We start from the raw sequence: 27,951 nt of genomic DNA on the forward strand, positions 1-27,951 counted from the left end.
CTGAGCCGTCAAAGCTCACGCGGCGACGACAGAAAGACGCGCGGATTACCGTAGCCAAAAACGCAGGAACAGATATAGACATTGTACTCATGACATCGCCAATGGCAGAATAGGTACTCGCAGTCGCGTCGTGTAAAGATTTGTTTTTTTGCTGTACAGTACACATGTATGTTCGTCATCATCATCGTTCGTTACCAACAGCAGACAGAAGAGGGTGCCCGGGTATCAGCGGCGTACCCACGAACCAAGCGTTCAACCAACCGGCCAACCAAACGACCGAAGTACCAACCAACCGCGGACCCGCGAGCCTAATCCAATCCAGTGTCTCTTGCATCGAGGCGTTCGTTCTTCAAAAGGGATACATGCGATCAAGCGGAGCGTCCAATCTGCCCAGCAGAAGAAGAAAGGAAAAGAAGACAAGCCATGTCATACCAAGATGGGACCGTGATCATATCTTTCCGCCCAGCGCAACGCCAACCCTCCTCCTGACCTCCGCCGTGCCAACGCGCTTCGCCAAATCGACGACAACAACGTCCGTCGCGCCAAGCTTGACGAGGGCAACATACCCAACGGCGACCTCTTTGGCCAGCACCTCGACGCATCTGCGCACCTCGTCGGCGCCGACGGGGGAGCGGCTGCTAGCCTGCACGTCGCGGACGAGCCGCGGCAGCGGGAACGAGACGCGTTGGGGAGACGAGCCGTTGCCGAGCAGAGGAGCACCGGAGCCGAGGGAGGAGGCGGCGGTGGATGCGCGTGTTGAGGAGGATGAGATGGCGGCCGAGTCGCGGGTTGTGGTGGAGACGGAAGGAGAGGAGGGTGTGGAGGGAGATGGTGAAGGCAGCCCTGCGGATACAGCGAGCGCGGCGGCAGAGTAGTATGAGCCGGTGACGACCGAGGCGGTGCTCGCCATGAGGCTGAGGGTTGCGAGGACTTCTTCGGCACGGTGAAGGGCGGCGATGCGAGCGCGCTCTTCGGGGGTTGGGCCTGCAGGAGCGTTGGCGGCGGCGTTTTGTTTGGCGCGGATGCGCTCGAGGAGAGATGCGCCGCGGACATGGTGGGAGCGGTTGGGCCCGGGGGTTTGTGTCTCAGTCGAGGGGAGAGATTTGGTCTTTGGGAGCGCGGGCACAGGCGGTGGGACCGATGTCGTGTCTGATGCTTTGGCCAGGGAAGATAGAGATGATAGCGACTTTTTGGTCATGAGAGTAGACTTTTTGGTCACCGCTGACGCCTTAGCCGAAAGGTTGGAGATCGATTTGGAGCGGAAGAGGCGGGAGTGCTTGGAGGCGGTTGTTTGAGCAGCCGGTGTCTCTGGGACTGCACCCGACGTGGCTGGCCGAGGAGTCTTGGGCTCGTCCTTTTCTTCAACCTCATCAGTCTCAGACTGCTCGTGGCTCTCTTGACTTTCTGGTGCCTCCTGAAACTCCTCGCTCTGCTGACTTTCGGGCGTCGTCTCTTTCTCGAAGGGCACCGGCGGCTGCGGAGCAAGTGGTCTTGAAAAGTTCAACATGGAGGCCTGGCGCTTGAGGGCACCAGCCTTGAAGTCCTCCAAACGCTGTTGACCCTTTGCGAGCAGCGGCCCCATCTTGGCCAGTGAAGACGTGTTGATGTCGGTAAGAGGCATCTGGCTGATGAAGTACGAGACTGATTGAGGACTCTTAGAGTTTGGTGTGATCTTTCTCCGGTACTCGTCCCAGCGCTGCGACAGCTCTATCGAGAACAGGGCGTTGAGAGCATTCTCGTCAATGCTTGGAGGAATGACGGCGCTCGAACGTCTGCTGCGAGCCTTTCTACTCTCTTGCTGTTCCAGACATATTCTGCCGTTGCCATAGTCGGAAAGTATAAATGTGCGGGCCTTGAGAGCAGGATGGGGATGCGCAGTAAAGGCGCTGCTCTGCATCACGCCGAGCGAGCGCCTAATGTCTTCGACCGTCACCTTGCGCTTGCCCCATTTGGTGGTGATGGCCGGTATAAGCATGCGAATATCGACGGGGGATGAGATGCCGTTGTGTGCATAGTGGAATGATAACGCGCCGAGAAAGGATGAATGCAGGTCGATGAGATCGAGCAAGCCATGGGGCAGCTCGTCGCTCTTCCTGTCCTGTGTGCTTGGCCGGGAGCTCGGAAATTCTGAGCAGCAAGGACTCGTGGCGGGTGTGTCGGTGGGAGAATTTGGTGTATCCACGGTCTTGATGGTTTCGGCTGTTCTCATTGTCTCCTTGGAAGGCGAGAAGCGAGGCTGCATGGGCGGCGTTTGGGACAAGTCCAGAGCGGAGAGTAGGCCACTGGTACCTCTTGTGGGAGTGTCATCCTCGGTGGGCGCTTGCGGAAGAGGGCGATTCAAAAGAAGCCTCTTTCGTGAGCGCTTGAGTCGCGGAGTCTCATCGACGTCCTCGACCGCCTCAACAATGGTTGACTCTCCCTCTTCCTCTTCTTCATCTCCTTCATTGTGTACAAATGCCTTTCTCTTCTTCGAGGGAGACTCCTCGGGCGCAGACTTGCCGATGCGACCGAACCGTTGGATGCAGGATTGCGAGCGTGTCGATATTGTGGATAGTCTGTTGCTGGCGGAGGCGACGGCAGGCGTTGAGATTGGCCTCTGGCCCCGAGTGCGAGGCATTGTAAGATATGGCGGATGAGAATGGACGGTGGTGATGCGATATGGGGACAGCCGCGGTGGTGATGTTGGGATAGTAATGGAGGAGGCTGGCGGAAGACGCGACACAAGACGCGAAAATGGAGCCGAGGCGCGTCGCACTAGTTCAAAAATGGAAGTGTGATAGCGAGCGTGTTGAGCACGAGCACTCTGTGCGGCAGAGGCGCGCGATAAGGATAAGAGCGTCTCGTCGAAATGGGGAATCCAAGTCGGTCAGCGTAATGCCTCACTTTGTGTACTTATACTCCTTCTTTGGTGCCGTCGACATGCGGATTTTGCTTGCGGGTTGCCACGGAGACGACGCACACCCCAAGGTAGCTATGGCTGCGCCGGCCCGACTCCCGACCCAGCGCTTCACCACGCTCTTACTCGCTTCCTCTCTGCTCCTCTGTCACAAATCAAGGTTGCCTTCTCCCGGCCAACAGCTGCATCAAAAGCTTACCGGTACCCTTTCTCTCACCACCCTCGCCCGCCCGCCGCTCTGATACACCGCCACGGCTCAATTCGCTCAACCTGAATCTCGTCACCTCGTCGAACCCGTGTTGATAAACCCGTCCTGCCGCCATCCATACCAATCACACCATCTAGCGCCGTCGCCGCCAGCGCCCGCCGACCGGAAACCTCTCTCCTGAGCCTCCATCTGCGACCCGGCGACCGTTGCTTCTTCTAGACCCAATTCAGCCGTCGGCGGAAATTCGACCACGGCCCCGGAAACCAATGATACTCCCCCCATCTCCGCCGACTTCTTCCATCGTCAGTCTGAAGGGCTGTCCTTGCGAGCAGCCGCCGTCGGGCTCGCGGAAAAATGTGCAACTGGTCCATCACCAAAAATTGTCTATTCATGCGCTCGTCTAGTATTTCTCTTTTCCAGGAATCCACACGCGGGGAAACAACACATGGCCAATGGCTTCACAATACATGACTACGCCTCTCAGTGATGCGCCTTGACAACATTGTCAAAACTCGGCCCAAGGTCCTGGACCACGGCATTAAAGTTCTCCCACGCACACTCGGCCGTTACGGGCACGCTGTCGTACTTGGAATACGCGATGTGCGAGGGGTTGAAGACGACCTGGGGATAAATTTTCTCGTCCGCGCTAGCGGGAAAGTCTGATGGGAACGGCAGCTTGTACATGGACGGAGTCGTGTTGTTTGTCGTAAAGGTAAGCATGGGCGTGCCTTTGCGCGGCGAGTTGTTGTTGGGATCAGTGCCCCAGAACATCTCGACGTCCATGCTGACGCGCACACTGACCCATACAAAGAGCGCGTCTTCCACCAGGTCCCAGTTCTTAGGACCCGCGCCTCCAGGGCCCATGCCGCCCGAGCAAGTCGCGTTCTTGGTGTGCGTCCGGTACCAGTAGACGAGGTTGTTGTGGACAATCCACGGCATGCTTTGATACTTGTAGGCGTCAATGTAGTAAGAAGCAACCGTGCGCCAGGCCGTGTGGTTCATGCCGTAGACGTAGTTGCCCTGGTCGCCAAGATCGACAGACCCAGGACTCGAGCTCTTTTCCTGGGGCAGATCGCGGATGTAGTTGGACGAGACGTAGTCGTTCCAGGTCAGGATGTTGACTAGATCCGGCTGCATGTTGTAGGCATTGTTCCACCTGCTAAACCAAGCGTAGTCGGCGTACTGAACGGCGGCAGTGTCGCTTGCCAGGTCTTGGAACTGCCACGGGGCGACCCCTGCGTGTACCCGTCAGAGCTGCTCCGTCTGCGACTCGTCTCAAGTTCATTGACTTTTTTTCTCGACTTACCCATAACAAACGGACCAGACCTGCCCGCCTTTTTCAAGGCCTGCTGGAAAGCCGCATCGACGTACGATACGTCGTCCGCGCGGGTATCGTGGGGGATGGAGTAGCCTGAGTCAAGACTTGTTAGGTTTCACATGGTAAGCAAACAACACCATCCATGGCTCAGACTTGCCGTTGAAGTAGCCGTCAATGTTGGAAAACTGGCTAATGACATCCGCAGCCTGTTGTTCAGACGATGACTTGTTGGCCGCGACCTCGTTCTCCAACGTGCTGAAAGACGGCGCAATGACAGCCGGGCTGTTGGACAACAGACCCTTCAGCTGGCCAAAATAGGCGTCGCCATAGCCGTCGCCATCATGGGTCAGGACCAGCGTCTTGTCGTCCCATCGCAGACCGGCCGACTTTGAATAGGCATTCTCAATCATCTTGGCCATAAAAGTCACGTTCCACGCATTTCCCGTCGGGCAATTGGTGCTGTGCGAGCCGTAGCTCATGTCAAACGCCGGCGCCAGCAAAAACTCCTGTTGAGCGGCAACAGCAAATGCGTCTTCGATTCTGTCAAGCTGCCAGTTTAGGTCCGCCGACTGACAGTTGGGTGGCACGGCGACAAGAGCTAAACGCGCGTTAGTCGAAAAGGCCCTGAATCACCCGCCAAACAGACTTTGTGGGTCTGACCGAAGCCGTCGATGCCCACGTCCTTTGCCGCCTGCATGTCGGCCTTCCAGGTGTCCTGCGTGTAAGAGTGCGCATTGATAAGCTATGGGCTAGTTCAGCGGGTGCAGCATCCAAGATTGCAAAGTCGTGGTCTTGACCTTGAAGTCGGCCAGAACCTGGCCGGCCGCCGCTGCGGTGCCAACGAGGACCGCTGAGATGGCGGCGACGTTCATGGTGTTGATGGGCATTCGTTTGTTTCGTCCAGAGGTCAGAGTCGCTTTTCCCTTTCACGCGCAAAGGTGAAGGATTGCAAAGCGCATTTATACAATGGCTGTTGCTCCAGCGCCTTGACGTCTGCCACAGCCGGACTGTGCTAGTTTGTGGCGTTGAGCTGAGGCTGGGTCCGTTTCCCGGTGAGATTTTGGTACAGGTACGTCAACTCTGCGCAGAGGAACCGAGTTCTTGAGGGAGAAATGGTGAACAAGACGCGTCCAAGTCCTCAGAATCGAAAACCGGGAGTCTACAAAGATCCAGAAAATGGGGATTTGAAGAACTCGAGTCGAGTAGTCGTCTGCTCCAACACTGGAGGAGAGCCTGTCCCCCTCTTGCGCTGACAGAATGGCAGGAAGGAACAAAGCGTAGACTGCTCCAGCCCCATCCGCTTCGGCTCCAAGGGAATTTCTTATACGCAAGTGCCCGCCGTCATCCTGTGATACCATTCAGCTACCGCCAGCAGCTCTACAGTCGCACCTCAATAGACGTCGCGGATCCCCGAGAAAAAGGGGCTAGCTGGTCACAACAGGCACTATTGCATTCTTGGTGGGTCACAAAGAAGTATTAATCTGCAACAGCGTAGTCTACTGGATTGGCCAGGGACCGTACCACGACCTTGAAGGAAGCTGTCGTGCAAGAGCCTGGCGGGTGTCGCGGCTGGCCGTCAAGCCGTTGTTTGCGAGCTTTGGGGTGGAGAGCCGTTCCTAGCCTCGCACAGCTAGTTTCAGCTCTAGCTGTCCAATCATTAAGCAGCGCTTTGGTATGTGCGAAATGACTGCTTTGTTCGGCAGCTTGTGTGGCGCATCTGTTCCACCCAGCAAGCCCACAGCGCTTTGAACAGGACCACTCAAAAGGCGCAAGTAGCGGTTGACAGGTCAAGGTAGGTCGTTTCAGGATACAGTACGGCGCACACCAAGCCGGCAGCTAGCAACATGCAGTGCTCGTCAAGCCAAGCCAATCAATTTCATTACTGTCGTCGAGCTCGTATCGTCCGTAATTGACCGTCCGTGTATTGCCCATCATGAGATCATGTCCTGCTTCCTTCCTACTGCCTACTTGAACCAGCCTGAAAGCCAGCTCTTGGACTTGGCCGCCTGGTCCTCGACCGTCTTGTCGAACTGCTCGACGGCGCTGTGCGCATCCTTTTTTACTTGAGCGGAGTAGTCTCCCACCTTCTTGTCAGCTTGCGCGCGGTACGCCTCGAGTTTCTTATCTACCCTGTTGGCTGTAGTCCTGGCGTCGTTAATCTGTGGGCCGATGTTAGTGTATTCTGTGTGGTAGAGGTGTTGTACTCCACTGACGGCGGTGTCAATCTTTTGTCCAGCTTCTGCGCCAATGGATTTGGCACTCGTCATGTTGGATGCTAGAATGCGAGTCAGTCTTGACCGAGAAAGAGGCATGGGTTGCTCACGCTGCGCCTCTGCCTTCTTGGTTCCGCCAGCTTTGTACAGGTACCAGCCAACGCCACCGCTAAGCGCGGCGCTGCTCCAGAGCCAGACTTGCATCGAAGTTTTACGAGTCGCCATGTTGGAAAGATGTACGAGAGATGTCGAGCAGAATTCCGGGGGGTTTTGCGTCAATATCAATCAGTTGGAGGCCTGGAGCAAACGTGGAGCATTTGCGTGTTTGCGGGGTGTGTGGTTAGACTCGGCCGGGGAAGATGGAGGCGGAATCATTGGCCGTCGCAGCCATGACGTAGCGGGTGTGGAGGAGGAAGCGAGCGACTGGAGTTCCTTGTTGCTCTTCTCCGCGTCGTCCCCCGCGAATTTCTGCCATGGCCGCCCGCCTTGCCGCTTTCGACGTTACGCCCATCGTCACCGCCTCTGTCGCCAAACCTTTGCCTTGCGCTGGCTGACTTTGCTTGCTTCACAGGTCTCATCTCCGCTCCAGTCTCTGCTGAGTCTCCGCCTCGCGACTGCTCCGGCCCACTGCACCGCCAGCGCCATGATCCTTTGCCCGGCTTCTCCTGCACCTCGAATCCCGCCACCCTAGCTGCTGCACCCGACCCTTCAGCTTTCTCCATAGCAGCCAGGCAGCCGAACCCCCCTTTATGACAAAGTTGCCTTAGCATTGTACCATCCTACCACCTATCCGGCCTCCTTCCGTCCTCCCGTCCTTGCATACCTTCTCCGCGCCGGATTCAAGGCATGTCCCTTCTGGGCTTGACCTCGTCGCGCCACAATGACGCTGTCTCCGACCCTGCCAAGTACGACCACCAGATCCTCCTCGTAGACCACACCGAAAGCGCAGATGGCGGCGAAGGGGAATCGGAGGTTGTCCCCACCGAGTCGGCGGCCTCGGACTCTCTGACGCCTTTGTCCTCGCACCCCTCGAAACGCCTCAATCGCGCGTCGTTGCGGGAGGACCTGGCGAAGCGCGGCTTAGTAAAGCACAAGTACGCGAAATGGCAAGAGAATAGGTACTCGGACGTTGAGGGGCGCGGCTCGGCCGAAGTGGTGCAGATCGACTCCAAGCAGGCGCGCGCCGACGCCGACGAAGCAGATCAAAACACCGCAGATCAAAACACCGAGGACGCCAGTACCAAAGATAGCCGAGTCGAGCGTGTGCAGAGTAAATTGTCGAAAGGGAAGCAAAAAGTAAAGGGCCTGGTGAAACCAAAGACGTCTTTGAAAAAGGAAAGGGATGCGGTGGTGGACGTCTTGTACGAAAACCAACGCGGCTCGTTCTTCTTTGGGATCCCGCTCTTCTCGTCCAAATCGCTCCTCAACTTTGATCCTGCGCCTTGGGTTAATGGCCTTTTCAAGATCAGCCCCGTGAACATTACCAACGCCTCCGTCCCGGATCCAAGCTGGGAATGGGCCTGGAAGTCGTGGTACGTGGACATGTCCCACGATGTTGACGAGGAGGGCTGGCAGTATTCCTTCTCCTTCCACCAAGGCTTCGCCTGGCATGGCAATCATCCGTGGTTCCACTCGTTTGTGCGAAGGCGACGCTGGCTCCGCAAACGCGTCCGCAAGCATACGATTCGCGCCGGAGCGGGATTTGTGCCCGAGCACATGAGTGCTGCTCACAGGCTCAATGATGATTACTTTACGATACATCCCAAGGCTGCGCGAACAAGAAGTCCCGATAGTAGCGCGGATGCAAGTCTTGCACGCTCCTTGTCCTTTTCTCGCCGCCGCGCCGCAGACGAAGAGTCCGAGGAGGCCCCTGACATTACCGACATACCTACTCTCATGTTACGACTTAAGAAGGCAGCCATAGATCGCGAGAAGATTGTCATCGTCCGCAACTTTTTGGAGAATGGGGATGAGGAGCTTTACTACCTCGCTGAGCAGGCAAGTCACCACCTTCAAATTCGTAAAGCTCTCTCTAACACGTTCCTAGATTCCTACCATCATGTCCCTCTTCGTGTTCCAGTCATCCCGCCGCCAGCTTCTCTCCCTTTTACTGCAAACATGCGACGCTGCTTCGGCCCACCGCCGCGCCCATGCCGAAGACAACGAGCCTGAAGGGCCAGAAGAGGCCCGCAAGATTGACAACCTGCTCCGTGCAGTCAAGGCTGCAGACGAGGCATGTAGGCGTTTGGAGTTCTGGAGTGATCTGCAAGGCGTGGCCACAGAGGAGGCAGCAGAAGAGAAGATCAATGGCGACTGGTTACACGGCGGGGATCTTTGTCACCACGACAGCGACTCAGACGGGCACGAAAAGAAGCCTGCCGGCAATGGCGACGCACCTGCGCAGCCTCGAGAAGCAGAGGGAGATGGAATCGAAGACTACGTCGAATCTCCAGCCGCCAGCCCGCCGCTCAAGCAACCTCCCGCGGACGCCAACACCTCAACAAAACACACGGACAAGGGAAAGGGCAAGGGTAAGGCGGATTCGTCTTAGCCAAAAAACCATCATCCTAGAAGCCTGAATCCTATCTCCCATCTCTCTCGTGCCACATGCCAACACATCCATACACCCCCTGGCACTATGTAGCCTGGTAAGTCGCCAAGCGTCGAACTTGTCTGACTTTGTCGTTCCCGTGCAGAACACACATCTTCTCCTCCGAAGCATGCTGTGGACGGTGGTGTGGGTGATGATTCTGACGCAGAGTTGGAGCCGTTGGAGCGCCAGCGCTCGTGGATTGAGCAGGCGTTTTGGTAGTTGATTGATGGGTTGGGGGAGGGAAGGGGAGGAGAGAGAGAGAGGAAGGGAGAGGAGCGAGCAGAGTAATGTGTAGATGTTTTTGTGCATAGCGTTAGGACGTATATACGTAGCATTAGCATCATGGCAACGAAGCGTGTGGTTTTGGTCTGAGAGGCCGCTGCTTAGGTTGCTGTTGATTTGGTGGAGATGTGCTGGATCTACAAAATGACTCCGTGTGCCTGCGATCCCTTCACCAAAAGTCAGTTGCCCTCAAGCTTCACAGCCAGCCAGGCAACGAGCGAGCAATGGCTAGGAACAGAAGCTGGTGACCAAACGGGAATAGGCCGCCTAATTAAGCGAGCACCTTGGCTTACGACGTCTTCGCGTCTACATGTAGCAGACATGCTGCGCTGCTGTCTCTTTTTCCCACCACCAACCATCCACCCTTTCGAAGTGCAAACGCAAACGTCAACGACAAATCAAGCGCTCTGCAGCGTGCGAGAGGGCGAGCCTCTTCCATCCGCCAAGTCCATGGTAACGGTTCGTTCCCTCTTGTCCCTCTTGTTTTGCTTCCCTCCCGTCCCAGTCTGCGGTGCAGAGCGGCCAGGAGCCAGGGTCCACGTCTCCATGTCACCAGCAGAGGGGCAGGGATCATGGCACGCCTTGTGGCCTGCCTGCCGCGGGACGAGCGCCGCCCGCGGGGAGATCTTCCGCCTGCCCGCCCGCTGTTTTCCTGTCGATCGTCTAGGCTGATTGGGAAGGCGCTGTTGCAGGGAAGTGTCGGGTGGTTTGCGGGTCGTCGATGAGGAATCTTTGGAGACCATTGCGCTCCGAGCCTCCGACAAACAATCAACCTCGACAAAGCATAGAACAGAACGGGCAGGGGCTCCACCAGCTCCCTCCCTCTCTGTTGCCCTCGCGTGAGTCTGCTCTGCGAATATGAGGGGAGTAAGGTAACGCAGGAATGTTTGCTGATGTTGGTGTCGCAGCTGTTCCACACCTTACCCGGGAGTCAGTCATTCGGCGGCTGGTCGGTCGTCCCCGCCTATGTAGATGAAGGCGATTCAACGTCAACATCAACATTTGGACGGCCGACCGGCCGGCCGCGGGCACTTTAATGGTGGCTCGCCTCGCCTTCTGGCGCTCCAATGGGTATGTTGGCTCTCGATTTACGCACGCAACAGGCGGGCTGACTGTCTTTCTGCAGCACGGTTTTTGATTGTGCTACAGAGCTCTATCAATATGAGCATTGCCGTCTTTTGTTCCGCTGTCCGTTTCTCCAGAGCAGGGAAAGGACTGGAAGCGTGTGGACGCCATCTTCGAGAATCTTCCTCAGACCACTTCTCCAGAGCAGAGAGGTCCCTGGGGTGCGACTTCGACTTCGCTTTCATGACTGTGGCTCTAGGCTGCCCCGCGTTCCAAAGAGCAGCCCACGACACGGTTCTAATGTCTACCTTAAGGGACTGTGGCCGTGCCTTGATCATCCGGCATGGCCACGGTCTCGCGCCGGGCTGAGTGGGGAGGTTGGAAGATTGGTCGACGAAACTGCCTCCGAAGCTTTTCAAGATGATCATTGGATACTGAATTGATCCAACGGACTTTTTGGTCTCTTCAAAGACTTCTTCTGTAAGTCTCTTCTCGCTCCCTTGGCTCCCCACCTTTCCACCTCCTTCTGGAACACTAACAACGGACGCAGAGTTCTACACGCGCAGGGCAAGACGGCTGGCAGTGTCATGGCGCAAAGCAGATTTGCTACGCCAGCTGCTGGCCTCTCACCTACAGTAAAGGCTGCCCACGACTACGGTAACAGCAGATCCCTCCTCGGCCATCTGTACCAGGCTCCTTCGACGGAGAAGTTTGCCAGGATGTCAGATTCTGACATCCTGCTTCTGCACAAAGTTCCGAGACGTCTTCCTCTTCCGCCTCTTACTCCATGTCGTCTATCCCCACACCAACGGCTTCCGCGTCGAGATGGTCACGACCTACAACATCAACAGCTGCTGCGGAAAGATGGTCAAGCATTGGACTCCCGAGGAAGAAAGAGGTGGCCGAAGAAATCCGGAAGGTCATGGAATTCCAGCACTGGCTCTCTACCAGGTCGTCCTTGGCAGTGCCATGACCGTGTCACTTAACTCTGAGCTCACTCGCTACGCCGCCCAAGTCCAGACCAACGGCTTCCGCGTCGAGGTGGTCACGACCTACAACATCAACAATTGCCTTGGCAATCCTTTGGGTGTCCGGGGACGGAGGCAAGCTCCCTGGCCTTTTCATCTACTTCCGCCTCCTCCTCCTCATTCGGTCCGTACAGCCAGATCGCGATCAGCCATGAATTGGCCACTGTCGATGCAATACAATGCCGCGACCGGCAACGAAGCCCGTCGGCTTGAATCTAGCTGTGAGAGCCGAGACGGCACTGAAAAGGGATATCAGGAGATATCTTGCTGGAGGGCTGTTTTTCCGTGGAAGTGGTCTCTGTCACGGATGAGAGCGTGAATAGGCGAAGTAGTCAGCTGGCTAACTTTCTTAATGAAAAAGTGATGGCTACTCCTTCAGTGGGCTGAATGCAAGAGACGTGCTATAGATTACTCCGGAAGCTAACGGCTGGCGACTCTGGTTTTTGTTCGTGCAAAAGAAAGGGTCCAACAACAAGCCTTGGGTTGGGAGAAAGGTGGCGCAGTACTTCTCTCTCGTCTTGCTCCCTCGCTCTACCATCATTTGAGTCCGCAATCAACAAATGCAAAATGAGAGTATTTCAGCTCTGTTCCTGTCGCTTCCGGAATTGGTGCAGTATTCACCAAACCGAGCTTCGCTGCCTCCTAGAAACCTCGCCGGCCTACATTGCCTCCTCCACATAGACGTCGACCGGTATGATATTGCGTCTGTTTCTCCAGTGGGTCGCTAAAGAAACTTCAACTACAAGGCGGTGCTCGGGTGCTTGGATGCTCCCAAGACACATACGTCGTAAATTGGTGTTTTAGATGCCAGCTTCGTGTCAAGCAACTCTTGCGCCAAAACTTGGAATTGACATCTCTCTCGTCCCCCACTGCGTCTTCATGCCGCCGCACACCTGCTGATAATTCTCAGCATACAGAAAGCCTACCGCCCCTTCACCGCTGCACCATGCCAAGCAGTCATGCCAACGTTTCGGAAAAGTCGATGCACGTCAATTGCGCCTCTCTTGCTTTACCTCCACCTCGCGAAAGCTTTGCCGACCGCTTCTGGAAGAGGGCTCGAAAATGTGGTGTTCAGGCGGGCCGCATTGGTGCTGAAGTACTCGAAATCTTCGCGACATGGATTTATTATGACAGCACCACGGCTGGTCATATTATTGCTTTCGCTGTATGTCATCTACTGAAGCAAGCGGGTGTTCTCTAGTTTGGTGAGGCTTTGCTCCATGCCGGCCACTTACCTGCGTGTCGGACGCAGGCGCGTAGGGCTGGCAACTCCTTGGGATCGAGGCACTGAGATGGATTTGGAGCTCATTGGAAGGACTTTGTAGAGTCTACTGGAATCAAATCTTGCACCAAGCTGTGAAATCGTCGCGACTCCAGGTGGAAATCGTCGCGACTCCAGATGTTATTTTCATTTTTGTGATCTGTTTCTGTGATCTGAGGAGCTTGGCCTAAGGACGCCGGAAGTAGTGAGCAGCTGCCTTGTCCTGGCGTATGCCGCCCAATTGGGCTTAGCGTTGCTGCAGCGCAAGCGAGCGGCCTGGTCCTGTTGCTCGCGGCCCTGCACCTCAAGCAAACAACGACGACACTCTTCCTCCACAACCTCTCCACAACCTCAACGTCAACATTGAGCAAAACTCATTGGTATGGCTCCATCGCTTCAGAAACCCCTTCAATCGTGCAGCGCTCACTAAATTTCAAGGTTGCAGGCAAGATCATGCCTCGGGTGGCCCAAATGCCTCCAAGGGCCACCTCCGACGGCCGCTGAGCCATCAGCCAGCTGCTCAATGGCTGCGCGGCCGCGCGCGTCTGCGTCGCAATGATGCGCCTCGTAGCATGAGGCTTCTACCTCTTGCGCTCCACTGGGTGTGTCGGGGAATCAGGACTTTTGCAATGAAGCCCTTGCAGCTGGCCGCAAACCGCTCTATTCTTCTCCACCAGAGAGGCGCTCAATGGCACGCTGCTGCTGTGGCCCAACGCGTCGCTCCAGGACGTCGCGTCACTGAGCTGCCATCATCCGGCTTGCCGTGGGGTTAGTCGACCACCTTGGACCTGGACAACCTCCGTTCCGGGCTTCCAACCTTCCAACCCGGCCGGTCAACTAACAATACAACAAAAGTAAGTGCCTCCGCCGAGGAGTTGTTGTCTTCGGTATTCATGAGCTCATAGGCTGCAGAAAACTTGAAAAAAAAAAGAAAAGAAAAGAAAAAAAAAAACAACAACAACAACAACAACAACAACAACAACAAAAACAAGCGGCTCGTTCAGCGGTCCCTACCTACACTCATGGTGGCCAAAGTGCGCCAAAGTGAAGTGTAACGATACCTCCCCGTAATCGCGCCTCCAAACACTAACAAAAGACTCCCAGGAAGTGAATTCACAAAGTGGTCCAAGGTCTTTACGGTCGCCCTGAAGCACAGCAGATGATTGGTGACGGGCGAATGCTTCAACTGCACTTGTTTTGGTAAGCTCTTGACCTCCCCTCCTGTTATGCAAGGTGCATTGCTGACCTTGCAAAAATTGCAGTCGTTCTCTCTTCGTCCTACCGTCTACTCTATAAAGGCGGTTCCAAACCTTGACGCATTGCGTCCGCTTCTGCCCCGGGTCCACATGGATAACATTCCCATCGTTAGGATCTACCGTTGTGGCCGCATTAATATTCCTGAGGGCCGCATCGTTGCTGTCATTCAGGTTGTCCTTGGTGGTGAACTTTGGGGTTTCGATACCGCGGCCAGACTCAGACCTCCGCGGCGGCTGACAACTCCATCTTGATGAGAGGCAACAGGCACATGGCACGCTTCCTTTGCGAGCACAAGGATAAGCTTGGATCATATCCTCCCCGTTTACACGAGATCGCTTCCATGTCAAACACCCACGTCCAACCTTTTCGCCACACTGCGTCGGGAGCCGATGGTGAATACCCTGTCATGAGCTTGAAATTTGACCGCGCCGTCGGCGACTTGATTATTTTGGCTGCCGTGGAGGTCCATTCGAAAATGGTGGATAGACCATCCACAGACGTCGAGTGAGAAACCTTCTCACCCCGGTTGTCGCAAAGCTAACGCATGCTTTAGTCGGCCTTCGCCATGGACTCCGGCATGGAGCTACCTCAGTACCAGGCACGGTGTAGACACTCATCGGCAGCATCACACCCATGACCGGTTGAGCTCAAAGTCATCGCAGCTACCTAGGGTTCCGCGCCTCTCTTGGAACATCCGACTTCGATGGAGTTCCAGCTGCATTCAAGAAGCCCCGCCTCTGCTGGCATGACAAGTGGGACCCTTGGAAGGAACCGATACGAGGAAAACTGCGACATTCTGGCTTCGGTGGTAGAGCTTTCTATCGAGACGCAACTACAAAGGCGGGCTTCGTCCTTGACCGTTTCATCACGCCTCTGCTGCTGCAGACACACGGACGACTCCCGCACCTGCATGCTTACGCCTGATAAGCACGGCACTTTCACTGGTTGTCATTCCGACGACCGGACTACCGTCACCATGTCGTCGCACAACTAAGACAAAGGTGCGTCAATCCAGGGAGCGATCGATAGCCGCGACGGCGACATCGATGTCAATGGTGAATCGAACAGGGCCACCATGTCGGACTCAACCCATGATATCGACTCCGAACACGCAAGTGAGAACACGATGATGAAGGACCTTTGCCACCGAATGTAAGAAAGGTACTCGGGCTCTTGATGCTCCGGACATTTGAAACAACGTTCTGGATTCTCTCAACGTTCCCCACCCGAGCTCAAGGATATCACAGCGAAGGGCAACGTGGAGTCTTCATGGGCTTCGGCTCGTTCCCTTTCCATTCGGTCTTTTGCACTCGCTTGTATTATTCTCTCATCGCCCTCTTGGAACCCTCTTCTTTTTCAGCAATCAGGTTCGCTGGCAAGACTGGTTGCACTTACGCTCTGTCCCTGACCGTTTCGTCACGAAGTGCCTCAGTTGTGGAGGTAATTATCTCGAACCCCATTCTTGATTCCTTCGCTAATTCTCTTGCGCAGTGCTTTGCATCATTCACTACTCGCACCACAATTTGGAAGGATTCAGGGGCATCAAGATCAAGAATCCCTCCGAGTTTCTGTGCCTTGGATACCGGCACTACCAGCTCCTTTGCCTGCAGCGGCACCTTCAACTCTTCTTGCATCATCCCCATGTCGACCGTCACCGCAATCCACAAGAACATGACGACGGCATACTGGACGCTGTACCAGAGCGGTTAGAGCGCTGCCATGCTCATCTCGACTCAGTCTGCAGCCGAGACGAAACAACAAGCGGTTATCTTCACCGTCATGACCGTCTATGAGGGCAAGGAATTTGTTTCCCACACGTCTCCGCATCCAACAATCCATTCTCTCTTGCAAAGCACACACACACAAGCTGTACCATAAACCTCCGCATCCAACAATCTACTCTTTGGGAGGGATCCAGGGGCATCAGGACACATGTGGCCCTTGGAATCCCTCCACAGGTTGAAAGCCTGCGTCTGACTTCGCTCTGAAGCAAAGCATCAGAGGGGAGCCGCACTTCACGCAGGAGACGTCGTCAGACAGCACCTGGAACACGGACCACGCCTTGTGGGCTCTTCCACACAGCAGCGCTTGGTCCTCCTTCAAGACGAAGATTTGATCAATGTCAGCGGCAATGGACAGGAACAGCAGTCAGCAATGTTGCGGTCATTGAATCCGTAGAGGCGGCACCGGACGTGAGCGTACCTTCCTCGACCTCGAAATCTCTTCGCACACCGACTCTGCAAACTCAAGAGTCTTGCCTGCAACTTCAAAAATCTCCCGCGATTGGTATATTCACTTATGAAAGTGAATGCAATCAAAGCTTGCATTGCACTCTTTCTGCAGGAGGCAAAGCTCAACAACCCTGACCAGCGCGGTCGGCTGATGCTTCACGTTGAGCTCTCCTATGAAGAGGGCCCTACCGCAGTCCTGCAGAGGCGCTGGTACAGGCTCAAGCAAGGCAATGAAGAACCCCGAAAGATCATCAATGTCAACTTGGTGAATTTAAGTCAGGGATTTACGCTCGACTCCCAGGCGGCGCGGGGTGTGCTTGAATGCTCCCTGTAGCTATCCTTTCACAAGCTCAAACGTCCAAGTCTTTCGGGAGCAAGGTATTTGATCACTCCCTGGTTACACACATCTTGGTTTTCGACTTGCGAGGACGAGGTCCAAGAACACAACTACAAGGAGCATTCGAGCACTTCATCCTGAAGTTGCCATTTCTTTTGCGACCCTTTGTGGGGCGCTCTAATACAGCGAGCAGGGGCGCTGGTACAGGCTCAAGCAAGGCAATGAAGGATCCAAGTTGAGAAAGAAGGGCAGCGCATGGTGCCCGCTACGGTGAATGCTGGCAACCGCAGCTGGCAACCAACTCCATGGTCGCGACTCTGTTCTTCAACACTTGCGTCGCCCACTCCACTGCAAATCCTGCGTGTTTGACGATACCACAACAACTTGAATGTCATCGACGTCAACTTGGTGAATTGAAGCCAGGGATTCGCGTGGCATTTGGGGATGACGGCCGCCGAGAATGTCGAGAAATCGTCATTGTCTGAGGATTATTAGAACTTTCCAGATTCCCTCAGCCTGAATCCCAAGGGACACAACTTCCTTATCTTCGGCCCGCATGGAGGAAGAAGCCTCAAGGTTCCTTTGCACTCAGTCTACCAGAAGCGACTCTGGCGGATCGAGACAAAGTTCGGCTATTGGTTCGTCGAAGTTGCAGGAAAGGCACTTCAGGGGAAGGAGGAGGAAGACGCACAGCTGGAACAGGACAAGCGGACGAGTGTCTGCGTGAACACAACCCGCAGCGGAGTAGGATGAGGGATGGGAGGAGATGATGGTATCGGCTTGACAGGAGGCAAGAGACAGACAGTGCAACGCGAAACCGAAAATTCAACCCATCTACCTGGCTACTCATGAACATGCATAATGCTTCTGACAGACGACGCGCGTGCAAACTCACAATGTTCCTCTCCTCTCCCCTGACGTGACGCGTAATCGACGGCTACTTTTGAGTTGCGAGATGGATGGACGGCCGGACGGGGTGGCTTGGCCAGCCATGTTACATGCATCGGGATGGGAAACGGGAATCCCCACACCGAGCGGGAGGCGGCTAGCGAGTAAGTGCAGACCCTTTAATGGGATACAACAGCGCTGTTTGATCAAGAGTCTGTTTGATGCGGTGGTGGCTATGCTCGCGACATGATTGACTGAAAGAATCGGATGGAGGGTGACGGTGCGAGCGAAGGTCGCCGAACTTGAGTGGAAAGAGGTTCCGCTTGCGCGCTTTGTTAACAACAGACTGGCAAACATGATGTGCGGGTAGGAAGGCAGGCAAGCAGATGGGAGCAAAGAGTAATTTCTTGGAATTTCATTCAAGTGTTTTTGCTTCGTTCTATAGGTTTTGTCTATAGGTAGTAGTACCAGAAGTCTCGCGCATCGAATCGTCGTCTCCTTTTGCCTCGCCCAACGGGGCAAAGCACAGCAAAAACGCCATCCCCTTATCCAACCACCTAGAATCGTCAAGCATGCAGAGCAAGCAACCCCAAACGCCATCGCCTCGTGAATCTTTCATCCAAGCCCCCTTGACCATCTCAATCTCACGTCTCCCACCAATGCTCCTTCTCGATGCGCCCTCCCTTCGCGCCCTCCACCCCGCCGCGATCCGTACTCCTCGCGACACCGGTGTAGCCCCATCGCCGGCGGCTCTCCCACACCCACCAGCGACCGACCTTCTCGGCGACCTCGGCCCAGCGCGCGGCGAGCGGCCCGTGGGCGCGCATGACGCGGTCGCGCAGCTCGGCGCTGGTCCAGCCGGTGACGATCTGGGGCGCGGGCTCGAGCGACGTGGTTGCGGTCGATGTGAAGCGCAGGGCCGTTGTGCTGCAGAGCGGCATGACGAGGCGGAAGGGGAGAGAGGTCGAGGAGAGGGCCAGGATGGCGCCGCCCGGGTTGATGGTTGTGATGTGGAAGTCGGGCGGGATGGTGATGTTGGAGAAGAGGGCCGCGTTGTTCTGGTCCGTGTTTGTGATGGCGGTGGCAGAGGTTGTGGGCGCGGAGGGCGCGGCGTCAGATGCTCGCGAGGGAGGCAGCGAGGAGAGGTGGCGCAGGAGCGATTGCCCTTGGTAGTTGGGGAGGAGGCGCTGCGCGGTTTTGGCGGCGGGGTCCGAGAGTGAGTGCGTTTGGAGGAGGAGGTCGAGGATGGTGGGCAAGATGGAGAGGGTCGAGACGGTTTCTGAGGATGGAATCTGGATGCGTGGGAGAGAGGGGTGCAGCATCAGAAGCGGGATATGCATGTTGGAGTTGTGCCCGTTTTCGTAGCATGTCGATGAGCCATCGATGGGGTGGAAGGCCATGCCGTGGTCGCCAACGAGCACGACAAGGGTCTCGTTCAGGACTTGCTGTTCGTCGAGCAGCTCAAAGACTCGGCCAATCCACTCATCTTGGTATTTGATTGCATTGAGGTAGTCGTAGAAAGGGTCGTGGCGGGCGAAGCGAGACTTGGGCTTGTAGTCTTGACGACCGTCCCAGTCCTTGGGTGTGCTGTACGGGTGGTGCGTCGTACTGGTAACATGAGAGATGAAAAGCCGCTTGTTCTCCTCTTTGGCGTTCTGGAAACGCGCGCGAATGTACGGAATGAGCTCGGTCTCTGGGTATCCAAAGTAGTTGACCTCGGGCTCAGATGGCGGCGGAAATCCAACGTGGTCGCGAATCTGCTCGCGCATGATCTTGTCTTGGAATCCCATCTGCGGATCAAGAATGTCTTGCAAGTCAAACTTGTCCGTCACAGACTGCATGATGACGGATTCCCACTGAGAGGAGAAGAAGTCTCGACCACCAGTAGCGGTTGCGTTGCTCAACTGCGAATTGAAGAGCTCCAACACATGGGCGATGCACGGCTGGTAGATGTGGCCCTTTACTTCCTCGTTGAAATCCACAGGCAATGACTCAACACCGCAGTGACTTCCCAGCAGACTCTTCAAGGTGTAGGCGGCGGCAGTGATTGCCCCTTGGACGTTGACTCCACCCATGTTTCCATCAAAGGCCTGTTTCCAATTTTGGAATGAAAGCTTCTTGTCAATGGCATTGTCCTCGCCAAAGCCGGTCGACTCTCCCGTCAAAAGCTGTGCTACTGGGGTAAGGTCTTTGAGCTTCCTGTCAAAGTCCTCGTCGACATTCGGTCCATAGAGAGACGACATCCTCTTGTACACATCACTTCCCTTTTTGAATGGGAACATGTCTTTCCTCGTACTCTCCAGGGTAAGAACGACGACGTGCTTGATAGTTGCATTGCTCTTTCTGAACGTGTCCTCCAACGGCTTCAAGACGTCCTGTTTGATGTTGGTAAACTTGAGCGGATCACATCTCGGGTCGTAGGTTTTCCTGGTAACGTTCTGACGACCTTCGACTGCGGTCTTGTTTACTCCAGAAGGGGACTGATCATCTTGTGGGTGATACGTGTGATGGGCTCGGCAGTACTCTGAACGAGGTATCCATTCCGGAAATTCGAAAGAATCACCAGTCCAATCAAAGGCGGGAAAGTCATCGAACGGAAACTCTACTGGCTCGTGAGGGTGCGGCAGACAAAAGTCAGAGTCCACCGGATTGAAGAGAAGCGCTCCAACTACGGTCAGAGGTATCGAGCCTGACATGTGGGCGTACGGAGGCCTCGTCGGACGGACTACATGGAGCACTATGACGGTGACCAACATGGAAATCAGAGCCAAGGATTTGACCTTACGAGAACGGATAGCTGATCTCTCGCTGATCCTGCAACTTTGAGTCAGCTCTGCAACTGCGCCAAGGCATTGGCAGCCAAGTGTCTCTTACCGGTTATCGTCATTGGTCTCCTCCAACAGCATGGCCACCTTTTCTGGATCTTCAGCCCCGTCACTGCGCCTCGTGAATCCAAAAATTTCCTTGAAAGCACCCGCGACGGCGTCCAAGGCGTGATCAACAACGTCATTGAAGCTTGGCGCGATGAGGTAGGCCAGAAGTGCCAAGACCCCAAATGCTAAGGCCATGCATGGGAGCCCTGACAGGAGCATTTTGAGTCCGCCGGGGTCGTTGGCCATAGCTGTCCCCGCAAGCCATTGAATCTCGCCTCCCGTCTCCATGTAAAACGAGATTGAGGCGGCTGACGCAGCGGCAGTGAGCATTCTGTGAAATGTTAGTTTTGTGCTTGACAAGATGAGAATGAAGACATACGCAAGAAGGTCACCAAGGACTTTTCTGAGCATGCCAAAAGCACATCGTTTCCGTCGATAGAAGAGCAGCTTGCCGAAGGCGATGAGAGCGACATCAGTGGAGAGGAATGTTGGCAGGTACAACAGATAAAGAAGGATTGGCAGCGAAACGATATGTGTGTACAAGTGAAGAAGCTTTGCTGCAAAGAAGGAGACGAAGAAAAAGGCAAACTGATCCTCGGTGCGGTAGAAGATGCCCAAAGAGCCCTGAAGAATGCCTCGAAGCATTTTCGTAGGGGAGGACTTGACGATGGGGTGAGTGACCTCCATGGCGAAGGAGGTTGGAGTAGAGGAAACGCCAGAGAGGAGGGAAGAAAGTGTTTTTACCTCGCGTGGCCCGAGGTGGAAGGAAAGAGCAGGCGCACGCGATCAAATGTTGGGGCATGGTCCCAAAACGGGGCGAGAATAGCCATCACTCACGAACGGTAGACCGCGCCACTGTGGAAACGCCGCACATTGCACAGCCAGCGACACTTCTCGACTCCTTAATCACCTTGTTTCTGGTAGGTCCATTGTTTCGTGTAGGCAAGCATTTGATGTCACTTTGAAAGCTTGTTTGGGCGTTCCCGCGGTCTCGCAATCGGGCTGCCACTCCACTCACGTGCGTTGGCAGTCAACAACCAACCGACCATCGTCAGTCTGATGTAGCGACTACTTGACGACGACACGAGATCCAATCTGGGAAAAAAGTCGCGGCGGGACGTAGCGCTCCGCCACCGGTTGCCGGAAGCTTATTCTGCTCATACAAGCGCGTGCGGGCTTGGAGCGGAGGCGCACCTTCTTCAGCTTCGCGAGCCACAGCGACAGTCCCAGGGCGCAGCGACAACGGTATTTCCCTTCTGCCCAACATCGACGCACACCAAAATCTGACGAGCGCCCAATGCAACGGGCGCAGCGGTCGTGTGTAAGTCTGGATCGTCGTGGGGCGGTGAGGCTGGCCGAGATGGAGTTGGGCCGCGGGTGAGGCCACGCTTGCGAGCCAGCAGCGCGACGACAGGGAAGGTGAGTCGTTTTAAGCTGAGCTGGAGGCGTCGATGAATTTAGTGTGTCCCAAGAATGTTTCACGGGAGACCAGCCAGTCGAATGCCGCCAGCCCTGCAGGGTCTTGGTCGCGCCGTGCTTACCGTAGCTTGGCTATGCGCTAATAAAGCTTAGCATTGCTTGTGCCTCGGCCATCAGGTCGTATTTCCAGCCCATAACGATCCTCCCGCCCCCTGAAGACCTGTTGGGGCAATCGTGGACAACTACCGGCTGCAAGGCACGGCGCGCAGCGAAAGTTTGTCCTCTCGTTCGACCAATGCGGAGCATTAACACCATCACCAATAGCCGAGGCCAAGCAACATTTTATCCAGAAACTCGTCGCGCTCATGCAAGCGGTACGCGCGTCTTTTAGGCTGTGCAGTCACTCAACGGGAGCGATCCAGATCAAAAAGTCAATGCAAAAGTTTGTTGACCACCTCTTTTTTTCTGGAATGCGTCTTGACATGGTACCAGAGCCAAACATCTGGTCTTGATGACGTAAACTAAGCTCATTGCCGAAGACAGTCACCCTAGTTAATCCAAGCCCTTCTGCAAGTGCCGTTAACCATGTGTCCGCTTTGACAAATGACAGGGCCGCAGCAAGACTGAGTGAGCCGTTTGGAAGCTTCAAGGTTGTCAAGAGGCTGCGTCTCGAGCTTAATGCGGTTTGGCTTTTGACGTGTCGGCTTCACCGCGCCGTATGTCGTGCTATCTTTCTTTTCAAATCCAAGAAGCGGCTCCAACCACTCCCTGGTCGAGTCGTGATAGATGATCAAGTACGACATAGCGGGGCTTTGAGTTGATGATACCACTTTTGACACGAGAGGAAAGAGATTCTGCTGCAAATGGATCAGCTTCAGAGGTCGTCAAATTCGCCAAGTTGCATAACACATACTTTTGCAAAGTGTAACTTCTCCGCTCTCCTCCACCCCCAAAACAGAGCTGGTGGCAGTGCAGCGGCACACGAGCTTTTGCTCTGGCACTGCAGTCGGGAAGGAGCACCACAAACTGACTTGACATTGCGGGATCAGTCCATGTCCATCTCTGCAAATCAGATGATTGTGACCGTCCTTTTTGGAATTTGTTGGAGAAATTCTTCAAATGTGTCGTGCTCTTCTGCCCTAATCCCGAATCTACCAACCCGAGAAAATTTGTCTCCAACCGGTTTCAGCGCCAACCCTTTCAAAGAGTTGCGGCACCATGCATAGGGAGGGCTCCAGGACCTCCAAGCGATTGGCAAGCAGTGAACTTCTTCAAGTTTCTCTGTGGTGTCCCATACCACGTCTGCCGAGTACAAATCGCTGGTTTTCAGGCAAGGGAGATGAGGAAATTCTTGGATGGCTGAGGATCGGGAGCCCTGCGGTCTTCGAGAAATCCGGGCAACGAAAATTGGAGAAGTCATAGTCAATGTTCCGTCCAGGACCTCTCCTGTCTCGTCGCGTAGAGGAACTACTTCGATATGATCTACAGAAGCGAGCAGAGTTGTGCTTCCAGAAGAGCTAAAAGCATTGATAAAGATAATATGGCCCTCGACAGAAGCCCACGACCATGATGGCGCGCGGTATTCTGGCCTTGGTGAGCGCGGAAAATTAAGCTCCCACAGGAGGCCCAATGGAAGCATGTTGTTCCATATACCAGCCAGATAGACAACGGAATCCTGTGAATCATCGAGGGGCTTTTGCGGTTGGATATTTCCTTCTCGGAGCCTTTTTTTCATGTCGTTCGCCAGACCCGAAATCGCGACAAGCTTATCGCTAGAAAAAGATAAGCGAGTTTTTGAATAGTCGGACACTACTTGAATCCAATCTCGCAGTAATTCTTGACCCAGTGCTTCGAAATATTCCTCGAGGACGGAGGCGTCGGCTTCACCTCCGATAAGATTTTTCCATGTGGGCCTGGTCGCGCCATTGGGGAGACCATCAAAGTCAAACTTAGACAAGTTTTCAGGGAAAGACTCGCAGGAAGTAGATGTGTTGCATTCCCATAGCATCTGTTGACGCCCAAAGTGAACAACCCGAGGCGCTAGCAAGCGCTCTTGTAGGATCCATCCACGGTGGACGACGGACCCTTCCGATGTTAGATAGTCAATATAGTAAGCGATGCTCGCTTTGCAAGTGAAATTTTGGGGTCTTTGGTTAGACCCAAGATTAATGTTCATCCATGGTAGAGGTGTCTGGGAACCATCGCGTTCAAAAAAGCAACCATCTTTGTCGTCAAAGGCCCCATGGGCTGAGACATTGAGAAAGGAATGCCGATATACATCTTGCATCGCAGCACTTTCGTTTGACCAGTCTTCTTTTGAGTCCTGGAAAATGCAGAGTTGGTCAATCCAGAGATATTGGAGGTTGAGCTTGTCGACGATGTCAAAAGCATCTAGGAAGGTCCGCGGAAGCGAGCTCAGAGATTGGCCTTGTCGAAGCGCGTGATACGTTTCATTTAGGAGTCGTAATTTATTGTCGGCCGTTGCGTCCCCCCAGCAGTGGCTTAGAGTCATGTATCGTGTATCCGGCAGACATTCGTCCCGGAGAACCAGAGAAAATTCCTTCCCTGTTGGAATCTTCCACAGCTTAAGCAGACGACTGGGCAAGAAGCCAGAGGATTTTTCAAGATTACAGCGTTCGTGCGTTCTGAGACAAATGTCTAGCCAGTCCCGAAGTTGCGCGAAAGCTTTAGGAGAGTCCGTTGAGGCCGACAGGGGGAAGACGTGTAGAGGTATTGACGGATCTAATTGGTCAGCGTTATTTGACAAAGTTTTTGCTGGGAAAAACTTTACTAAAGTATACTTACCGTCAGAGGGAGTTAGTTCCACCTCTATGTCAAGTTGCCTCCCATCAGCATCTGGCTCGACTGAATCCTGGAAGTGAGCACAGATCAATGTGCCCTTTCTCTCAAAGGTAATGAAATTGCTCGCGTTTGACTTTTGATAAAAGTCCAGAAGGCTTGTGCATAATCCGCATTTAGAGTCCTTTTGGTCATGGTAGGCGAACGCAAAGGCCAAAGGGTCGTCCTCCTCCAAACCCATCTTGGCCAATTCTATTGCATCATTAACAACTCCACAATCCCCGCTGCCATCTGATTATATGCACCCACCTTCTGGTGATAGCCGACGAAATTTCCTAGGATTATCCGGATCCAGTATGCCCTCCATAGTATTGCAACAATTTTGACAGAGCAGCATATCTTGACAATCGTGAAGGGACTTCAGATCCGTGTAGGCTCGGGAGTGAAGGAGAGGTGTATGAAAAGATTCTTCTGCAAGAGGGGCCCGTGGACATAAGAGGATGTGAAGTTTTCAATCGGTGTGAATGGCGGGGCAGTCTCTTTTTATCGGTCAGCTGTGGCTTCGAGGCACAGCCAATCGGGCTTCAATCACGGGGGATGGGACCAGCTTGAGACGACAGGCATGTGGTCCTTGTGATTACACTGCAGATGCTCTAGCACCACGTTGCAGAGAGTAAGTCTGGGCGAAGAGCCAACGCAGCGAGTCCCGACGATGGAAATGGTATGATCTCTTTCTCTCAGTCTGCCCCAACGCATCGGCGACCCGCGAGAGGAAGTGTCAGTCCCCTCATCGTCTGCATTGCGAAGATGTGGGAACGAAGTGGGATAAAACTAGTCACAAGGTCAAAGTCTTGGACAAATGCGACAAAGAAGGCGAAGATGATTTAAAGACGGTGATGGACGAGGTTTGTCGGTCGTTGGCAGCGAGGTTCGGAGGGGAATGCCGCTACCCTAGGCCAAAAGCGTGCTAGCGTCGGCAAGAGGCTCGGCGGACTTGCCCGCCCACCCACGCCTCAGCGAAGCCAAAACAACACACTGCCACCAGACTGACCTCGTCCAAAAATGCATCAAAGTCAGATTTCGAGCACATATCCTATCGCTCAATCGATGGGGACGGTCCCCAGCACACAGTGTGCTCGCGCTGTCACCAAACCCGCACGACCCAGCAGATGCGAGAAAGACTATGGAACTTCTCAAGTCAATGTTCAAATTGCAACGACGGTCTGACATCACGTTGAGTGCCAATCGAACACCTCAAGACTCTGAGGCTTTGCAAATATATTCTGGGAGTCCGCCTCCAAGAGAGCCGAATAGACGGGTACTGCGTGTTGGCCCCTCCCGCTGTTTTTTCTTGCTTCTGGGAGCACTCCGGAGCGGGAATGTTGAAAGACCATGGTTGATGCAGGTGCCGAAGTTGAAACCGCGCCGATGTTCGCGATATCTTTCTTCTCAACGCTGACGTCAACTCAGAGGTAGTGCTTCCGTCTAATCGATTTCCCTTTCAGAAAATCCAACATGGACATTAATCACTCTACGTTCATACAGTATGACTATGAGTGTGAGTTATGTTTGGTTGATGTCGATATATGATACAACTTGAGTTTTGGTTGAGGAGACCGCTGCGCCCTGGTACCGGCTTCCATGAACCAAGAATTCTACAGACTCCCCGGTCCAAAGTCATATTGCACACTCCTTAAAACCTGTCCCTTAGACCACGTAAGTTTTCCTTCGCCGTTCAAACGCAACCTTCCGAATCTCCGCCCAAACAACCTTTCCAAACTCTTGCCAAATTTCCACACCACCATGTCGGGACCCGTCAACGACTCAACGGAAGAGCTGTGGCGATACTTGTCCAGCGAGTACGACCCTTCAGTCTTCGAAGCCCCCAAAAGCGGTGTCAGGGTCAGTCTCAAAAAGCTCAAGAACGGGATCAAATCTCGATACGCAGGCCTCAAAGGAGCACTGTTACCCAAGACCACGGGCCGCTCTCCACTCCTGGATCTACCACCCGAACTCCGGGAGATGATATGGAACAACGTTACCAGCGAAGGCGGTTTCATTCTGCATGTTCACTCGACAGAGAAGGAAGACGACTACAACAGGCGGCAAAGAATCGTCGCGTCAACACCACGGGAAACCCGGGACAGGGTCGAGTTCAAAAAGTTGCCTCAACTCCTGACCTGCCTACGCAGAAACCCGCAAAGCTGCAAGAAGGCGCTGCTGCTGGTATGCAGGCAAATGAAACGCGAGGTCACCGAAGCCTACTTCCGAAACAAGACAATCGAGGTACGGAAAGCCGTCGACTGGGCGGGGAGATACAATCCTTCCACGTTCCGGTCCATCAAGGGCCCGAGGACAATCGACATCATGCGCAAAGTGCGGAACCTGTCGGCCTTCATACGGGTCAACCCGCTGGAACCATGGCACTTAAGCATCCAAGCCAACGCGTGGTTTTTCCGACTTGTGCGGCTCTGCCCGCAGATCCGAACGGTGCAAATGACGGTGCACTGGCGGTTCTGGGAATCCACACTTGGGATAGGACCCACGATCGACCCGCACAAAGAGCCGGTCTGCGGCTTGATCCCCAGTCGAGTCCAGCTGTTGTGCTCCAAGGCCCAGGAGCTGATGCCCATCGCCCCGGAATGGGTCGACGGTCCGCGTCGCATCCCGGCGGGTCCTCTGGACAGAGAGGAAGACTGTCCCATGGATGGAGACTGCCCTTGCACGTGGACCGTCATCTTCCACTTTCCTCCTGGCAAGGCTCCTCGCGTCGGCCCTACCGCCGACTTCCACAACCCCGCCGTCGACGACTGGTCGAACCAGATTCTGTTCAGATCTCCCCGACGCCGCAAGCAGGACGCCTACCGCAACCGCCTCGAGCGGCTCATCGGCGCGGACATCACGCGCCCAGCAACGCTCTTGCCTCTCGACCTCCATCTCCCGGAGGTCGAGGAAGAGGTCATGTAATTCGGCCCTTGTCTGCTTGTCGATTCGATCTTTCCAGCGGGCTCTACTAACTTGCGGGCAGTGATTGGAGCGAATACTACTGGCAATTCCACATGTCGAGGCCGAGGGCGATGTACTATGCATTTCGCACGAGGATGAAAATGGCTTATGAGGCTTTTCTCTGGCGTCTGGAAATTCTGGGAATCATAGACTGGTGAGCAGATTCAGAGAAACGGATGGGGCCGACGAAAGCAGCTGCATACAGCTGCGAGTACTCGTGCTCAAGTCAAGGCAGTCCAGGGGGGTGGCGACGGGTGGCGCAAGAAAGTGACGCTGC

The 27,951-nt window shown here is 54.7% G+C and overlaps 9 protein-coding genes across 9 annotated transcripts; 4 read left to right on the forward strand and 5 right to left on the reverse strand.

Annotated features, from left to right (window-relative positions):
* Positions 1-63: 63 nt before the first annotated feature.
* Positions 64-2,850, reverse strand: BKA78DRAFT_307539 (uncharacterized protein). Its single transcript, XM_066887872.1, has one exon. The coding sequence runs from the start codon at positions 2,615-2,617 to the stop codon at positions 449-451; it is 2,169 nt and encodes a 722-aa protein (XP_066748508.1). The 5' UTR covers positions 2,618-2,850; the 3' UTR covers positions 64-448.
* Positions 2,851-3,584: 734 nt separating this feature from the next.
* Positions 3,585-5,379, reverse strand: BKA78DRAFT_377653 (glycosyl hydrolase family 71-domain-containing protein; the record flags this gene model as incomplete). Its single annotated transcript, XM_066892877.1, has 5 exons — positions 5,220-5,379; positions 5,083-5,164; positions 4,576-5,020; positions 4,411-4,526; positions 3,585-4,339 (listed from the first exon to the last, which is right to left on the reverse strand). The coding sequence occupies exons 1-5, from the start codon at positions 5,307-5,309 to the stop codon at positions 3,585-3,587; spliced, it is 1,488 nt and encodes a 495-aa protein (XP_066748509.1). The 5' UTR covers positions 5,310-5,379.
* A 1,007-nt stretch (positions 5,380-6,386) lies between these two features.
* BKA78DRAFT_350463 (uncharacterized protein) lies at positions 6,387-6,860 on the reverse strand (the record flags this gene model as incomplete). The annotated part of the gene is made up of 3 exons (XM_066890998.1): positions 6,387-6,581; positions 6,636-6,697; positions 6,746-6,860. 3 exons carry the CDS (start codon positions 6,858-6,860, stop codon positions 6,387-6,389), a joined length of 372 nt encoding a protein of 123 aa, XP_066748510.1.
* Positions 6,861-7,481: 621 nt separating this feature from the next.
* Positions 7,482-9,186, forward strand: BKA78DRAFT_293141 (uncharacterized protein; the record flags this gene model as incomplete). Its single annotated transcript, XM_066886162.1, has 2 exons — positions 7,482-8,579; positions 8,683-9,186. The coding sequence occupies 2 exons, from the start codon at positions 7,482-7,484 to the stop codon at positions 9,184-9,186; spliced, it is 1,602 nt and encodes a 533-aa protein (XP_066748511.1).
* Positions 9,187-11,383: 2,197 nt separating this feature from the next.
* On the forward strand, positions 11,384-12,194 carry BKA78DRAFT_307550 (uncharacterized protein). Its single transcript, XM_066887873.1, has one exon. The coding sequence runs from the start codon at positions 11,401-11,403 to the stop codon at positions 11,920-11,922; it is 522 nt and encodes a 173-aa protein (XP_066748512.1). The 5' UTR covers positions 11,384-11,400; the 3' UTR covers positions 11,923-12,194.
* A 3,005-nt stretch (positions 12,195-15,199) lies between these two features.
* Positions 15,200-16,026, forward strand: BKA78DRAFT_89771 (uncharacterized protein). Its single transcript, XM_066893927.1, has 2 exons — positions 15,200-15,561; positions 15,613-16,026. The coding sequence occupies exons 1-2, from the start codon at positions 15,298-15,300 to the stop codon at positions 15,829-15,831; spliced, it is 483 nt and encodes a 160-aa protein (XP_066748513.1). The 5' UTR covers positions 15,200-15,297; the 3' UTR covers positions 15,832-16,026.
* Positions 16,027-18,221: 2,195 nt separating this feature from the next.
* On the reverse strand, positions 18,222-21,095 carry BKA78DRAFT_247175 (uncharacterized protein; the record flags this gene model as incomplete). The annotated part of the gene is made up of 3 exons (XM_066884284.1): positions 18,222-20,391; positions 20,452-20,781; positions 20,830-21,095. 3 exons carry the CDS (start codon positions 21,093-21,095, stop codon positions 18,222-18,224), a joined length of 2,766 nt encoding a protein of 921 aa, XP_066748514.1.
* Positions 21,096-22,587: 1,492 nt separating this feature from the next.
* On the reverse strand, positions 22,588-25,116 carry BKA78DRAFT_89867 (heterokaryon incompatibility protein-domain-containing protein). The gene is made up of 3 exons (XM_066893929.1): positions 24,978-25,116; positions 24,675-24,909; positions 22,588-24,611 (listed from the first exon to the last, which is right to left on the reverse strand). Exons 2-3 carry the CDS (start codon positions 24,907-24,909, stop codon positions 22,939-22,941), a joined length of 1,908 nt encoding a protein of 635 aa, XP_066748515.1. The 5' UTR covers positions 24,978-25,116; the 3' UTR covers positions 22,588-22,938.
* Positions 25,117-26,138: 1,022 nt separating this feature from the next.
* On the forward strand, positions 26,139-27,950 carry BKA78DRAFT_89952 (uncharacterized protein). Its single transcript, XM_066893931.1, has 2 exons — positions 26,139-27,631; positions 27,697-27,950. Exons 1-2 carry the CDS (start codon positions 26,310-26,312, stop codon positions 27,830-27,832), a joined length of 1,458 nt encoding a protein of 485 aa, XP_066748516.1. The 5' UTR covers positions 26,139-26,309; the 3' UTR covers positions 27,833-27,950.
* Position 27,951: the final 1 nt, after the last annotated feature.

Source organism: Phyllosticta capitalensis, assembly GCF_038381095.1.
Source record: "Phyllosticta capitalensis strain CBS 128856 chromosome Unknown BKA78scaffold_2, whole genome shotgun sequence".
Classification (NCBI taxonomy): Eukaryota; Fungi; Ascomycota; class Dothideomycetes; order Botryosphaeriales; family Phyllostictaceae; genus Phyllosticta; species Phyllosticta capitalensis.